Source organism: Aulonocara sp. 'chitande type north' Nkhata Bay, linkage group LG16 (genome assembly GCF_057382095.1).
Source record: "Aulonocara sp. 'chitande type north' Nkhata Bay isolate Kocher_YH1m ecotype deep benthic linkage group LG16, A_spYH_male_GT1.1, whole genome shotgun sequence".
NCBI classification, from domain to species: Eukaryota; Metazoa; Chordata; class Actinopteri; order Cichliformes; family Cichlidae; genus Aulonocara; species Aulonocara sp. 'chitande type north' Nkhata Bay.
In genome coordinates, this window is record NC_141359.1 from 27,122,363 (window position 1) to 27,138,445 (window position 16,083).

The 16,083-nt window shown below is 41.1% G+C and overlaps 1 protein-coding gene across 7 annotated transcripts in view; it reads left to right on the forward strand.

Moving 5' to 3' along the window:
• The window catches only part of LOC147311717 (disco-interacting protein 2 homolog A-like), a 90,664-nt gene that overhangs the window by 72,539 nt on the left and 2,042 nt on the right, over positions 1 to 16,083 (forward strand). For 2 of the 7 annotated variants that reach the window (XM_086267777.1, XM_086267781.1), the window contains 29 exons: positions 411 to 521; positions 1,452 to 1,575; positions 1,659 to 1,768; positions 1,921 to 2,023; positions 2,459 to 2,523; positions 2,984 to 3,077; positions 3,493 to 3,612; positions 3,749 to 3,863; positions 4,347 to 4,486; positions 4,884 to 5,020; positions 5,264 to 5,344; positions 6,291 to 6,418; positions 6,510 to 6,624; positions 6,780 to 6,981; positions 7,114 to 7,223; positions 9,229 to 9,309; positions 9,699 to 9,816; positions 9,922 to 10,043; positions 10,238 to 10,349; positions 10,434 to 10,543; positions 11,400 to 11,530; positions 11,645 to 11,813; positions 12,197 to 12,367; positions 13,228 to 13,257; positions 14,397 to 14,458; positions 14,613 to 14,670; positions 14,780 to 14,854; positions 15,573 to 15,747; positions 15,871 to 15,994. In XM_086267777.1, the coding sequence (XP_086123903.1) occupies positions 411 to 521; positions 1,452 to 1,575; positions 1,659 to 1,768; positions 1,921 to 2,023; positions 2,459 to 2,523; positions 2,984 to 3,077; positions 3,493 to 3,612; positions 3,749 to 3,863; positions 4,347 to 4,486; positions 4,884 to 5,020; positions 5,264 to 5,344; positions 6,291 to 6,418; positions 6,510 to 6,624; positions 6,780 to 6,981; positions 7,114 to 7,223; positions 9,229 to 9,309; positions 9,699 to 9,816; positions 9,922 to 10,043; positions 10,238 to 10,349; positions 10,434 to 10,543; positions 11,400 to 11,530; positions 11,645 to 11,813; positions 12,197 to 12,367; positions 13,228 to 13,257; positions 14,397 to 14,458; positions 14,613 to 14,670; positions 14,780 to 14,854; positions 15,573 to 15,747; positions 15,871 to 15,994 (3,293 nt within the window). The remainder of the gene's footprint in view (positions 1 to 410; positions 522 to 1,451; positions 1,576 to 1,658; positions 1,769 to 1,920; positions 2,024 to 2,458; positions 2,524 to 2,983; positions 3,078 to 3,492; positions 3,613 to 3,748; positions 3,864 to 4,346; positions 4,487 to 4,883; positions 5,021 to 5,263; positions 5,345 to 6,290; positions 6,419 to 6,509; positions 6,625 to 6,779; positions 6,982 to 7,113; positions 7,224 to 9,228; positions 9,310 to 9,698; positions 9,817 to 9,921; positions 10,044 to 10,237; positions 10,350 to 10,433; positions 10,544 to 11,399; positions 11,531 to 11,644; positions 11,814 to 12,196; positions 12,368 to 13,227; positions 13,258 to 14,396; positions 14,459 to 14,612; positions 14,671 to 14,779; positions 14,855 to 15,572; positions 15,748 to 15,870; positions 15,995 to 16,083) is intronic. The other 5 variants (XM_086267778.1, XM_086267782.1, XM_086267779.1 and 2 more) reach the window with 3 other exon arrangements.

The following is a 16,083-nucleotide window of genomic DNA, read 5'->3' on the forward strand; positions in this document are numbered from 1 at the left end:
GGGTTAATCGTTGTGGCTGGACTTTTTTTCTTGTCTAAAATAATCAAAAAAGATGGGGGAGGCTGGCTGAGAAGCCTGTTTGTTTTGGTGCGAGATGGTGCATGTGTGATTTTTGTCTGATGCAAAAACGGCAGTTTCACGTTTAATGGGGGCTACAGTGAACAGAAAACAGACCCAAGCCAAGATAGAATAACTGACTGTTGACTAAAACCAAGGATTTATTGAAAATATAAATATTATTGTTGTGAAGCTAGAGTTGTCAACTAACTCTCTGGTAGAAAGCAATGATTTCTTAAACTTTAAAGCTTTATTATTTGTATGACATGTTTAGTGTCACCGTCAGTCCACAATACTGTCCATTAAAACAGTAATGTTGGTGTATTGTAACCATGTCTTGAACACACCTGCAGGTTGCACTTGTTTTCCCCAACAATGATCCGGTGATGTTCATGGTGGCCTTCTACGGCTGTCTCCTGGCGGAGCTCGTACCTGTACCTATTGAAGTGCCGCTGACCAGAAAGGTAAAGCAATGAGGGTCTCCTGGGAATGTGTGATTTTTGACGTTTTACTGACCCCTACTGGACATCTGACCTCAATGTGTTTACATGAGAGACGTACTTAAGTCAGATGCAGTTTTTGATTCAGTGCTAATCTTCACTCTCTTTGACGTTCCTTACGCTAAATCACATCTTTGTAAATCTGATCTCTTAAATGTTTAAATGCAGAGTATTAGCTTATGATGTTTTGCGGTTCCCAGAGCATCGATCAGCTCAAGCCGATCTAAATTTATCCATATTAGTTGCACAGCCTGAATATTAATGCCTGTTCGTGATTGCCCTTTATAAGCATGCTGTTGGCAGACTCTGTGCTGTAATTAATGAGATTTGAGTGAGGTGAAATGATGTGTTATTCTAGTCAAAATAGATCACAGGCCAACTGTTCTCAGGAGTCAGACGCTCATTTGCTCACTCTGTCAGCTCCTATCATTCCTCGTCCTCTCGTTGTGTCCCTCTCTTTATCCCTATTACCCTCCTCTTCTTTCTTTCCGCCTCTCCCCACCCATCTTGAGTCTCCCACCTTTTTTTTTTTTTGCTTTTCTGAGCAGCGCACTTTGCACAGCACGAGTTTAGCTATAAGCTCATTTGCACAGCCAATCAAATAGGAGCGAGCGTGTGTCAGATCTCGGGTTTCATTCCTGCTACAGTCTGGCTTTGATGCACAGCAGTAGAGTTTTTAATAGTGACTGGCCGTCACTCCGCTTGCTCACCTGCTGCTGCTTTGATGCTGCTGTGATGCTCTGAGGTTTCTTCTTCTTCTTGTCATTGCCTTGTTTTCACTCCATTAGCAATTCCCACATTCCCTCGGCGCATCCTTTCTCAAAGTTATTTTGAATTTTTCTGTTTTTAGTAGTTGATCGTTGTGTGTGACAGATACTCTCTTTGCTCCCCCAGGATGCGGGAAGTCAACAGATCGGCTTTCTGTTGGGCAGCTGCGGCGTCACGTTGGCACTGACCACTGACGCCTGTCAGAAAGGCCTGCCCAAAGCACAAACAGGGGAGGTTGCCACTTTCAAAGGTACAGCCTGTTTTGTTTTCATTGTGAATGTGTGTGCATAGTTTCATTTGGTTTGAGATGACTTCATGTCTCTGTCTCTGCAGGCTGGCCGCGGTTGCTGTGGTTTGTGACAGATGGAAAACATGTTGTGAAGCCTCCAAAAGACTGGCACCCTCCAATACGGGAAGCCAGTAACGACATTGCCTACATAGAAGTAAGTGGGGTTTAATCAAAGGATGTGACGCGATGGTTTTTACTGGATTTGTTTTTTACTTATTCAACTTATTAGGCAGTTTTTGTTTTTACCAGATCCTTTTTCTTCCTAATGAAACTGTTTTTTTTTCCCTTTATGCTTCTTACATCTAGTATAAAACCAGCAAAGAAGGAAGCACCATGGGAATCACAGTGTCCCATTCAGCCATGCTGGCTCACTGTCATGCCCTCACGCAGGCCTGTGGCTACACTGAAGGTGAGGAGGAATCTTAATTTACTTTTTTGGTCATACTTTGTTTCTGCAATTTTTCCCTCCATCATTTATCACTTCTTCCGACATGGAGAAAGTTCAGTTGGTGCTGGCAGGAGAAATGCTCTGAGACACTTTTAGGTGTAAATACAGTCTCATTTGATAAATGCAGCTGCTCAGTTGGTTGCGTTCCTTCCATCATACCTGGGTCAGGTCTGCTTAAAAAGAAAGAGAACATAAAGTAGCTCCTTTCTTCTAGTGTCCTACTTTTGTTCTGAGTAACTGCAAACAGCACCAGCAACCCCCAGAGACTCTCCGGATCTGTTTCTGTAACTTAATTTGGCTTACTCAAACCACTGCTGCTACAGTCAGAATTACAGAAACTTATGTAACTGTGTTGTGCTCCTAACCTTGAAAAATTCTCCTTTTTTTTATTTGTAGGTGAGACGATAACCAACGTCCTGGACTTCAAGAGAGAAGCAGGATTATGGCACGGTGTTCTCACTGTAAGTAGTCTCCAGACCTCTAGTAGAGCTAATGGGGCGCTTATATAATGAGAAATGGAGGAGATCTGAGCTCAGTTTGCAGATAAAAACTGAAACTTATCTAACCGGCTTCCCACTGAGGCCTTTATCAGTATGTAAATGCATTCAAACTAATGAAGTCCTGATGGGGGGGAAAAAAGCATCTTATCTAACCACTGAGGAGTTTCAAACCTGTGAAAAATAAAGCTGCTTCCACTGACACAGACATCCCAGCTTTGATTGACTGCTTTCAAACATGCATGAGAATTCCCGGTGCCTTAGGTCATACGTGATTTGTTGTTACGTGTATAAACAGGCTTATTTTTGTACTCTTGGCAGATAAAATCATAACCTGCAGCGTGTTTACAGTGACCTCATTTAGTTGTGATGCATTTCTGGCATATATTGGAGCTCATCTCAATGCTCACTGCTCTCCTGGCAGAGCGTCATGAATCGGATGCATGTGATCAGCATTCCCTACTCCCTGATGAAAGTCAACCCTCTGTCTTGGATAATGAAGGTTCACACATATAAAGGTAAGGGCCAGTCCATCTATTTAGGGTTAGTAAGGAATTTAGATCTTTTTTTGTTGCTGTTTAATTCGGAAAACAAGGACAGAGCACACTTTTCACAAGAAGCTACCTTAGGGAAGATACACTTCAGGTGTTTTATTGTTAAGAAGACCAGATTTTATTCCTGCTTGTTACTGTTTTGATTCTCAGTGCACGTTTGACACGAGTGGATGGATTAAAGAGATCATTTGTTGGACCTATTGATTTCTGGGGTTGTGTGCCCTGAATAAAACTGATCCACAGCTCTGCTCAATCATCTGTTGGCGACTGAGTCAGCTTGCGTCGCTCCTTGCTGTCTGGTTTTATGATCTCGTCAAACTGGACCACAGAGGTCATGATTGTGTCGGTCATTGCTTTTGTCTTTGTGTCCCCCGTGCAGCACGGGTAGCAGTGGTGAAGTCGAGGGACATGCACTGGTCTCTGCTGGCCCAGAGAGACCAGAGAGACATCAGCCTGAGCTCACTGCGAATGCTTATCGTTGCTGACGGAGCTAACCCATGTGAGTCCATCTGCAGAGGCTCATTTAATAAAACAACACCCTGGAGTCCCAAGAAATTATTATTGATTTGCTTTGTTTGTCTGCCTGGTGCTCTGTGTGTGTGTGTGTGTGTGTGTGTGTGTGTGTGTTACCCCAGGGTCGATATCCTCCTGCGATGCCTTCCTCAACGTGTTTCAGTCACGTGGGCTGCGACCTGAGGTGATCTGTCCATGTGCCAGCTCTTCAGAAGCAATGACTGTCGCCATCCGCAGGTGCGCTTCCGTTACTGCACCTGACGAGAACAAAAGCAGCCTCTTTGGCTTTCTGTGCTGCTGTTATGTCACACCATGCTTGCAACATCAGCTGTTTCCTGCAGGGAGGAAGGGAGATTTGTTCTGTTGATCACAGCGCAGACTGTAGAGTCTCACAGCTTTCTGCTGATTGTGAAGCTCAGTTTTGGAGGAAGATTACGATGCCAGACGGATTGGGAGGCAAGAAAATGCTTCAAGTTGAAAAGCTGGCACTATTTTTAGTGAGAGAAATGCAAATTTAAATATATGCAAGAGTTAAGAAATGTGATGGAGCCACAGAGTCATTAAATTTCTCCAGAACCAGTTCATATCTTCTTTTTAAGTGTTAGTACTGCTGTCACTGTACTACACCAGTAGATGGCTCAGTCTGACTGCCGTAAGCAGAAAAGGAAGAATTTAAGTGATAGTATGGCTTAAGTAATAGCATGAATGTGTGTCCCGCAGACCTCCAGAAATGGGGGTTCCTCCTCCCGGGAAGGCGGTGCTGTCCATGGGTGGGCTGAGTCATGGGGTGATCCGTGTGGACACTGAGGAGAAACTCTCTGTTCTTACAGTGCAGGATGTGGGACAGGTCATGCCTGGAGGTACAGTATACCATGCACATTATTAACATTTTACTGATGTTAATGACTAAAATACTGATTCTGAAGAAGGTTGAGAAAAAGGTGATTTTCAAAAATTAAAAAAAAAAATGTGTACATGCTGACACTGAAATATCTAACCATATAAAAGTGCTTGTAGCAAAATATTCACCTTAAAAGCCTCTTTTAAAACAACATTTTAAACGCATCACCAATAAATCACCACATCCAACTTAAATGAAATTATTTACCAAATTTTACTGTTTGAACTTTTTGAAGTGTTTCATAGAAGTTTTTGAAAAGCTTAATGCAAACCGGGATCTTTGAATCGATTTAAATATTGACCTTATGACTCATTCTTCCTTGTGCCCATCCTTCTGTGTCCATTTTGCATTTCCAGCCTTGGTCTGTGTGGTGCGAGCCGAGGGAATACCTTATCTCTGTCAGACAGACGAGGTCGGAGAGATCTGCGTGAGCTCAGGCAGCACCGGTGTCGCTTACTACGGCCTCCCAGGCATGACCAAGAACATCTTTGAGGTTGGTGTTTCGTTATTTCTGTAAGTGGTCAGGTGTGACAAAGGATTCAGCGCTTTTCTCCTAATCTTATTATTCATGAGTGTCACTTCATATGTGCAGTGTAATAGCACCACATTTCTAAAAATCTTCTTAATTGATAGCACTAAAATTAAATGAGTCATCATCTGATTGGACTTCTATTAAGTGAAGGCAGTATCTGTTTGTTTTGATGTTTGGTTTTAATAGTGTTGTATCTTCTTGCAGACTGTCCCTGTAACACCGTCTGGGATCCCGATCAGTGGCCGACCTTTCACTAGAACCTCACTGCTGGGCTTTGTAGGGCCAGTAAGTTCCTCTTTAGATTTCCTTTTAACCTTCCCTTGATTTAATGTCAGTCTTACAGCTTTACACAGGTACATTTTAACTGTCCTTTCAGATCTCTAGTACCTCTGTGACCGTTCTGGCAGCAAAAAATAAAAAATAATGATAATGGGTTTTTCTGCTTAATAGAACAGATATTAATATCTGTCAGAAATAATCAGCATGAAGCGCCACATGTAATATTATCAGTTTTACCATCTTGTTGCCTCTACTCTGGTTTGTGATTTTCTAAATTACTCAGGAAGACTCTCAATGGTTTGTGTTAGTGGTTGTTAGTCAACAGTGAGTTTAGTAACAAATATGCAAATGTTTTACTAACTAAACTAACTATTTGCAACATTAGATTGCCCAGTTAAAGGGTCCATCCAGTCAATGCGCAAAGACCAATCATCTCTGTAATTGTTGCAGGTATTTGTTCGTATTTTAATTTAATGTGCTCACAGAATTGAAGAAAACGGTCTCTGAGGCTATGGCATTTGATTTTAGTCTAAAAGATTAATTTTTCTTTTAGGATATTTCACTAAACTCCCTGTCGGCAGTTTATTTCTGAATTGGATTATTCAGCAGTTTCAAAAGAAAGAAAGAAACGTAAATCTCTTTATTTTGAAGGATTGCTTTTGTGTTTATAGACTTTCAAACCAGTGAAAGATGGAGCTGACCTGAGTTTATTTGTTAAAATCATGGAGATGATCATACCAGTGTCATTATCACTTGACAAATGGTGATGTTTTTTTAATTTCCAAGTTTAAAGCATAATTGTTTTCCCTTTGAGGACATGACAGCTCCTGGATGAAGAGTTTGATGATAGTTTATAAGAAGTCTGTAAACCTTTTGAGGCATTCCGATTTCTTTGCACCAGGAGCTCGTGTGTTGTGCGGATCACCACATGAACTTTTGTGACTCTTTCCAGGACAGCCTTGTGTTTGTTGTGGGAAAGATGGATGGACTGATGGTCGTCAGTGGGCGGAGACATAACGCTGATGACGTAGTTGCCACAGCGCTGGCCGTGGAGCCCATGAAGTTTGTGTACAGGGGAAGGTAAAGGAGGAAGCGGCATGGAAATTATGAAAGTTTGCACTTCTTGTTGAGCAGGACAGCCAGTTTGTGACGGTGTTGCTTTGCTCCCCAGGATCGCAGTGTTTTCTGTGTCTGTACTGCACGACGAGAGGATCGTCGTGGTGGCAGAGCAGAGGCCAGACGCCTCAGAGGAAGACAGCTTCCAGTGGATGAGCCGTGTCCTCCAGGTCCTCAATATTTTTTGTTTTGATTTGGTTTATTTTTGAATTTACATGTTTATAAAATAATAAATGAATCTCAAACTTTACCAAAAAAAATATAAAGCAGGCACTGTAAAAGTCGTCACTTGACAGCTTTGTGTAACCTCGCTGTTTGTTTTCAGGCCATAGACAGCATCCATCAGGTTGGGGTGTACTGCCTGGCTCTGGTACCTGCTAACACGCTTCCTAAGGCTCCCCTCGGCGGCATCCATATATCTGAGACCAAGCAGCGCTTCCTGGAGGGTGCTTTACACCCCTGCAATGTCCTTATGTGCCCTCACACATGCGTCACTAACCTGCCCAAGCCGAGACAGAAACAGCCAGGTAGACCACAAGACACCTCACTCTGAGATCAAAAACACAACAATAATTATTCCAATATGTTTGCCTTAAAATGATTTTTGGTGCTAACTTCACTGAGATGTATGATGATGATGCTTTGGTTGTGCTGGACAGAGGTTGGTCCTGCTTCTATGATAGTGGGCAACTTGGTGGCAGGCAAGAGGATAGCACAAGCCTGCGGGAGAGACTTGGGACAGCTGGAGGACAATGACCAGGCACGTAAGGTAGATAGTCATCCTCATTTCATCCATGCCACACCTCTTCTCACACACTGCAGACACAGGTAAGGATCCACACCTGAGGGAGAAATCTGAGTCTAGATTTATGTGCTCTTCAGTTGGTTGGACAACCTCAGTCAGGAAATTGAACAGCACGGATGTTACAAAGACGAGTTGCCTGGATCCAGCCACTCTTACTAGATTGTATGATGTCATCTCAACAAGAACAAATTAAGTTGCTGAATTTCATGCAGATGCTACATGATTTAATTACGTTCACCATAGAAACATGGAATTATTTAGTTCAAATTACAAGTCTGGATCTTGTGCATGTAACAACCACCCAATTTCATTTTTTTGAGTCGACTCGCGAAATTCAGAAGATCACATTAGATGTCAAACCACAGGAAAATCACTGGGGTTACAAGAGGCAGACAACCACATCACGTGTATGCTGTTACTATTTCTTATGGTTTAACTTGTCAAGGACAACAACATAAAGCATCATCAAGCATAGCTTTCCTACTTTTGTTAAGACTGTATTGACAGATTAATGCCATGGTGGTTCGTGCTGTTGCCTCAGAGCAAGAAGATCCTGGGTTCAAATCCACAATGTGGCAAAGTTTGCAGTGGGTTCTCTCTGCGTATTCTGGTTTCCTCCACAGTTAAAAGTCATGCAGTTGTAAGGGTAGCTGGTTATTCTAAATTACCCAAATGTGTTGAAGTGCAAATGGTTGTTTGTCTCTGTATGATAGACTAGTGACCTGTCCAGTCTGTACCCTGCTCCTGTTACCCTATCACTTCCACAGCCCAGATAAAGATAAGAAGATGGGTGGATTGGAAGTTGCTGTAAAACAAATTTTTTTGTTGAACATTATGTAATATGAATACAACATGTACTACAGACATAAGTTACATTTCATTCATTCAACAAGATTATCATTGGTGTAAGAAACAAATATTTTACTAGTTCATGTGACAAGACTGACTTTTGATGTGCCAAAGTGTTTAAACAATATAAGATGAATTTAAATAAATTTAATTAGACTAACGTGGTGCAAACATGTTGATTGAACAAAAGTCAAATTCATTGAATGTTAATGTTAATATTATGTTAAACCTACACACATATATCGTGTTGACACAACACAACCAAGATGGATTAATATAACATGATTTGTTTAGATGGAATATAAGTGGCAAGATAAAATTACCTTCATCCAATGAATTATTTTTTTGAGTGTACATGCAACTGAGAGATGGCCTTCCCTTCTGCAAAAAACACAGGCATCACATAACTCAGATTGTTTTCCCATCATGCATTACACCTTTTTGCCTTTTGATCATCATCTGCATATGTGCTCTACCCCTTAAATGTTTCTTATTCATGTGCAAAAACAGCCTTGTCCCATTATGCAACAATATTTAACACCATTTATTAAGTGAGACAAGATATTTTTTGATTTATTGATTTATTGATTAACATTCAAATTCAAATCTCAGTGAAAACAGTGAAAAAAAAACAAAAAAAACCAAACAAACAGTGAAAACAGAACAAAAATCTACCATAAAGAAAGAAAGCATGAGACAAGGCTAATCAAAAGGTATTGGCTGAAGCATTTGCTTATTACGCCAACCCTTTTCACAAAATATCTTTTTGTATGCAGCTCCTGTACACAGGGCTTGAAGAAAATAATAAAACAAAGCAAAAACCAAACAAACAAACAAAGAAAAAAAACAAAAAACAAAGAAAAACAAAAAAAGTTTCCACCTTAGATAAGTAACTACATCAAAGCAAAAGAATCAAGAGGTTATTTTTTTTTTCTCCTTTTTGCTCTTTTCATTCTTGATTTCTATATTTTTCTATTACTCTATTTTTAAACATGTTTTTAAACAAGGAAAATGAACTACACCTTTTTAAATCACTGTCATAACTATTCCACAGGTTAACTCCTATTTCTGTGTGACACTTTGATATCTTTGTAGTTAATTTTGTGTTTTCTTCCTTTAGTTCCTCTACATTCAGGATGTGCTACAGTGGAGAGCTCAGGCCACTCCAGACCATCCTCTGTTTCTGGTTCTCAATGCTAAGGTATTGTCTGTACTGGGGTTTGACTTAAGAAAGATCAAATACGATCGATAGAAAGATCTCTAAATAGAATGTGGTTTTGAAGGTAGTAACACTGATGTGTTATTACAGTAAATTTCCTTGAAATTCAGTTTAAAACCTTTTTACAAAAAAGATTGTTGTCTCAGGTTTATCTGTTACCCTGATTCAGTTAAATTAAGTGAGTCATGAATAAAGATACTTCATTAAAGTGATGCAAAACTCCTGCAACTCAAGTTTTCATAAGAGGAAAGAAAAAAAGTTGTAATGCAAAGTTAGCTTGTTAGACATTTGTGGACTGATAAATCTTGATAATGGTGAATTAAATAAAGAGAACGGTGCAGATATATGTTACTCTTGTGCTTTCTCGTCAGGGCACAGTGTCCAGCTCAGCTTCCTGTCTGCAGCTGCACAAGCGAGCAGAGCGAGTGGCAGCAGCTCTGATGGGACGCCTGAACACTGGAGACCACGTAGCACTTGTCTATCCGCCAGGTAAAAAAACAAACATCTGCTGCCCTGTGCTTCTTGGCCTTTTAAAACATCCTCACTCCATTGGGTTTAAGAGAAAAAAAATATATAAACAAACATTATGTGCAGGAATTGACCTGATTGCCACTTTCTACGGCTGCCTGTACGCTGGCTGTGTGCCGGTCACCGTCAGACCGCCACATCCACAGAACCTGGCCACCACTCTGCCCACCGTCAAAATGATCGTTGAGGTAACACAGAGGCTGTTTGGGGACACATCAAGTGCTTATGGCAGTCAATGTGGATTGTATGCATTAAAAAATACATTAAAGTCAGTGATCTTCAGATGTATCTGTGCTCTGTTAGCGACGCTTTACTGTCTAATAGAAAACAGTGTGAACAGCAACACAACATATGTAGTTAGATTCTACTATCTGTGGTAAAGGTCAGCAAGTCAGTGTGCATCCTGACAACCCAAGCAATAACGAAGCTGCTGAAATCCAAAGAAGCTGCTGCTGCTGTGGACATCAAGAGCTGGCCCACCGTGCTGGACACTGGTAATTTATGTACACACACTCAAATGCTTAATATCAATTTCTGCAGTGAACGTTCTCCTAATTCGCTCGTTCTTCATCCTACAGATGATCTCCCCAGGAAGAAGAGCCCCCAGATGTACAAGCCCCCAACCCCAGAGATGCTGGCTTACCTGGACTTCAGTGTGTCCACGACAGGCATCCTGGCAGGGGTCAAAGTATGTTGAAGGAACTGTCTGGTTCAGTAGATTCACATGTTGCCATCATATTGCCTCTTTTTGTTCCTGTTAATGCACACCCTGAAATGGAGGGGTAGGATGTTCCAGAGCTGGAACTGAAAACGCTTATGAAGTTCTAGGTGGGATCTTGGGACTACGAAGAGCTGTTGGTCCAGTGACCTAAGCAAATGACCTGAGACGACCACCACGTGAGAGTGATGGGGATAATCTGAGGCTAGCCCATTAAGGCACTCATGAATAAGATTTTACAATTAATCCTGTTACAAACAGATATCAAGTGTATCATTATCAGAAAAGGTGGCAAATGCTTATCTTTAGACATATATATCAGGAGACTAATTTCCCCCTTTAAAACCCCTTTTCCCAGGATGTTAGTACCTATCAGACATGTAACTAACTACAACAATCTACTCAAGAGGCAATAAAAAACATTTGATCTTTTGAAGGGTATATAAAGAAAGTAAGGTTTGAAGTCCTTGATTTTAAGCACTTTTCTTGCATTCAGTGTCAGGTCGCAGGACATTTTAACATTAGCTGTACCTCTTGTTCACACTTAATTTGGAAAAACTGGATTCAGATACTTGCCTATAAATGAAATGAACTACAAAAAAAAAACTATGAAGTCCTATTTGACAGATTTGCAAGTCTAATTAAAAAGAGGAACAAACGGCATGTTTGACTGGGTGAACTTCAGCACGTTCTGGAGTTATGATTGATTTTATGGGACAACAGTAAAGGCTTAAAAGGTTCTTAGTCTGCTGTGAAGTAATGAATGCCTGAATGTTACTGCAGCGCCCAGTCTTTTCTTTTTTTTATATCATATTGTCTCTTCTAGATGTCTCATGCTGCCACCAGTGCCTTGTGTCGCTCCATTAAGCTGCAGTGTGAGCTCTACCCATCCCGGCAGATCGCCATCTGTCTGGACCCGTACTGCGGCCTGGGCTTTGCTCTCTGGTGCCTGTGCAGGTAGGGGCTCTCAACAAACGACCACCAGTAACATTTGAAAATCTGGACACAGATTATTATCTTTTCTTTCTGTGGATTCCTGTTTACTCTCTCGCCTGCATCTTCTTGTTTCAGTGTGTACTCGGGCCATCAGTCGATCCTGGTTCCACCGCTGGAGTTGGAGAGCAACGCATCTCTGTGGCTTGCAGCCGTCAGCCAGTACAAAGTGCGCGTCACGTTCTGCTCGTACTCAGTCATGGAGATGTGCACCAAAGGACTGGGTTCACAGACAGAAGCACTGCGGGTCAGTTTGTCTCTTCAGCTGTTGAACAGTGTCACTGAGGGGAAACAACAAACCACAGCGTTTTTCTTGCACAAAATTGAAGTGATTCTCTTCAAATAGTCCTTTTCCCTGCGGTGCTGTTGCACCAGCGCCATAATTATCAAGACAAAGTGAGGGTACTCAGTGGTGAAGCACTTCACTGCTCCGTGTCTGCCTGCTGATTACTGTCTGCAGCACTTAAGACTGGTCTGTCTATGATCTAATAGATGCCTAATAAAAATAATTATTAATATTAGAACACAGAAACGATTTTTCTCCTTTTTTCTGCAAAGACCAAAATAATCTTATCACTCTCAAGTTCGTAGGTTTTGCTGATGCTGATCTTCTTTTCCCCCCATATCCAGCTGAGAAATGTGAACCTGTCCTGTGTGCGTACCTGCATGGTGGTAGCAGAGGAAAGGCCCCGCATAGCCCTCACTCAGTCCTTCTCGAAGATCTTCAAAGACCTGGGGCTTTCACCGAGAGCTGTGAGCACCACCTTCGGCTGCAGGGTGAACGTAGCGATCTGTTTGCAGGTAGGCCCACTGGTCAAGGAAAATTAGAAGCGAAAGGGGGAGGGCTGGGAAAAGTTCAGAATGAATGAATGTCAGTGTTTTAGAGCCAAAGCAGGCCATGAATCTGGGCAAAGATTCATGGCAAAGATGTTAATGAAATTCTTGTGCGGTGTCGGTTTGACAGCACTTCATAAAAGCATGAATGTTAGTGATGTTGAACTTGGAAAGTTTGTGGATGCTTGCATTAGCTGAGAAGAATAAAAGACAACAAGATGTAATTATTGATGTATCGATGTAAAGAAACTGAAAAAGTTAATTAGAATTCATCATAAATCCATCAAAAATTAAGATTCGATTAGAAAACTGCTACGCAGTCCAGTTGTTTTTTGTCTCTGCAGACAGCTTTGTTTATTTTATCTCTAACCGATGGATTTCATTTCCTCGTTTATTTAACTGGTTGGTTATTTTTTCTAGCTCCTGCAGTGCAGCTCTGTACACACCCTGAAACACAAGCCAAAACACTTTAACTGGAAAAAATGGGGCATTTAAAACTTTTTATTAAATAAAACTATTTTATTAGATAATTAAAGCGTGAAATACAAGACCTTGATTTACCAGCTCACTGCATGTTAAGGAAGAGTTTAGAAAGTGCAATGGTTCATCTTACATTTAGTTCCAGTTTATAAAAACTGTGAAATAAGTCGTGTTTTGACTTTGACTTTTGTCAGTTTTTGGTCTTGTTCTTTTGTTTTATAGTTTTATTTATTTTTTTCAGTCCCTGATGATTTATGTGTGTGTCTGAGTGTGTATGAGAGTTGCCCACGTATCTGAATACATACACATATATCTCTTTATTTATCTGTCCTGCCCTGTCCTGTCAGCCCAACAGGTTAGGGAAACTGGCTGAGCAGGTACTGTGTGATAAGAGTGGCTGTTTGCTCTGCTGCTTGGTCTGTCTGTTTCTGTGTGTTCACGTTTGTCATTTATTTTGCATGAAGTTTTGTCATGCTTAGCCACAGTTCACTATTTTTTTCAGCACTTAGCTCGTTTTTTTTCCTCTTCCCGATGAGCTTCAGCTTCTGTATCGCTATTTATTTCAGCCGAGTCCTGCTTCTATCAGCTGGCTCCTGATCATTGCTCTACAGCAGGTTTAGATACATGATCCACACATAATACAATGAGCTGGCTGCATGAACTCTGCTGCGACTCAGTAAATTAGGGTATAATCAGTAGAGTTTATGTCGTACTTTCATACTTCAATCCACAATATTATACAAACTAACAGGGCATAATTGTTTGTGTGTCTTTTTATTCAGTTTTTAGGATATATAAATGTTTTTCAGCTTTTTGAACATATTTAAAATTTACCATATTTTGTTTTTATCTTGTTTTCAGTATATAGACTAATGAATTACTTATGTATGTTCTGAGGAACCTTTATGTTACTGACAGGTGGTCGTTCAGGTAGACGTGCTCTGCTTAGTAAACTGAATCCTGCTTTCTGTGTTTGGCTGTGACTCACAGACCTCGGTGCAGCGACTCATTGCTGGCTTGTGCTCTGGCTGTAGACTGGCAAAGCGAGTGATGGAAAACATAACTTGTTGTGACCAGTCTCACAGCAGTAATGATGACAAATCCCACACAAAGAGATCTATATCTGACAGCTGTAATCAGCACTTGAAAAATGAATCACTTAGAATTCAGCTGCACTGAAGTACTTTGATTTTTAATCAAAACAAATGATGTTTAGACTTTGTTGAGTCATTTTTTATAAGCATTATTATTTAGAATTTAAATAAATGTTCCAGGTTTTCCCACAGAGCAGGTGATGGAGGTATTTGTGTTTACATGGCCCAGGTTTTGCCAGAGTCCTAACTATCGCAGCCTGGCTGGTTGGCTTCTGGCTGCCCCTTGCTTTGTCAGCAGTAGTTTCATAATCAGCTTCCAAACCCCACTCCACTTAAGCAACATGCAGCGTTAATGCCACAGCTGTAGCACATAGGTTATTGGCTCATATCTGGATCTGCTTGTTTCTTTCTTTTTTCCCCAGGGTACAGCTGGACCAGATCCAACCACAGTTTATGTGGACATGAGAGCACTACGGCACGATAGGTGGGAACACTGTGACAGTATGCATTCATATACATGCATTTAAAACATGACCCGACTTTGAACTAATTAGTACTCAAAGTTTTTTTCTTTCCTTTATTTACGTGTCATATTTACAAAAACAGTGGATATGACGTTGCTCACTTTGTCTTTTCAGGGTTCGCCTGGTTGAGAGAGGGTCACCGCACAGCCTGCCACTGATGGAGTCTGGAAAGGTACGGCCTAATTTAAAACTAAGAACTGAAACACAGCAACATAGTGTGTAATGCTGCTGCTTCCAGGGCTTTTTTTGTTAATTTGAGTCCTGGCTGTCTGCTGCTGTAGATCCTCCCCGGAGTAAAAGTCATCATTGCAAACACGGAGACTAAAGGACCCTTGGGAGACTCCCATCTAGGAGAGGTGAGTTGGTTTTTAAGAGAGCAGAGCTGTCAGTCACTCTTCTGTGTGCTTAAAGGGAACCTGTTGTGCTTGTTTCCATCTCCAGATTTGGATTTGGATTTGGATGATTCACAGTTTAAAATAATCCATATTTATCTTATACTAGACCTTGTTGAAGTCCCTCAGTCCATCCACTCTCTAAGGCAACCTCTAGACAATAAGAAAAACCACTTATTATTCAGTCCCCTTTAAAGCAGGTTACAGTCGCTTTCTGCAATAACCTAAAAACATCTTAGAGTTAAGGTGTTTTGTTTTTTTGTTTTTAGCAGCAGAATTCATTCAGCACAGTAGAAGCAAATGTCTATTTACATATCAGTGCTGCTTTTTAAAACATCTTGCTGAAATTTGTGTAAAAGCTACACAAAGTGACCTTTTAGGCTGAACAGCAGTTCAATGTTAATGTGATTAATTTACTTGGCTTTTGTTTTTTTTGGAACAAGTTTGCAGGGTTCTTTCAGCTTCTCCCTTATTTCAAGAGGTCACCACAACAAATAGATCTGTATGTTGATTTGGCACCGATTTTATACTTGATACCCTTTAATGGGATCAGCATGAGGAATACGCAGCTTGTGACTCATCATATTGGGTTTGTAGCGCTTCAGAACTTTGACCAGAAGAAAGAGCAAAGTGTGTGCTTCTGAATGTAACAGTCACCAATTGTAACTAATATGTGTATCAGATCTGGGTGAGCAGTCCCCACAATGCCACAGGATACTACACAGTTTATGGGGAGGAGGCGCTGCATGCTGACCACTTCAACACCAAGCTGAGCTTCGGAGACACTCAGACAGTCTGGGCAAGGACCGGCTACCTGGGCTTCCTGCGGCGCACTGAGCTGACCGATGCCAGCGGAGGTGAGTGACCAATGCTTAGTCTAACTTAAAGTCTGCAATCTTTCCACGGAAAGCTAATTTAAGTATTTTCTAGTATCAAAACGTAAACTGAACAGTCTGACTGTGGGTGTTTGTGTGTCTCAGAGCGTCACGACGCCCTCTATGTGGTGGGCTCTCTTGATGAGACTCTGGAGCTGAGGGGGATGAGGTATCACCCAATTGACATCGAGACCTCTGTTATCCGTTCTCACAAGAGCATAGCTGAATGGTGAGAAACCTACAACACCTTTAGTCGCTAGTTGTCAATATGACAACAGAGATTTATTTACTTGATCAATTTTAAAAATGACGAAGAAA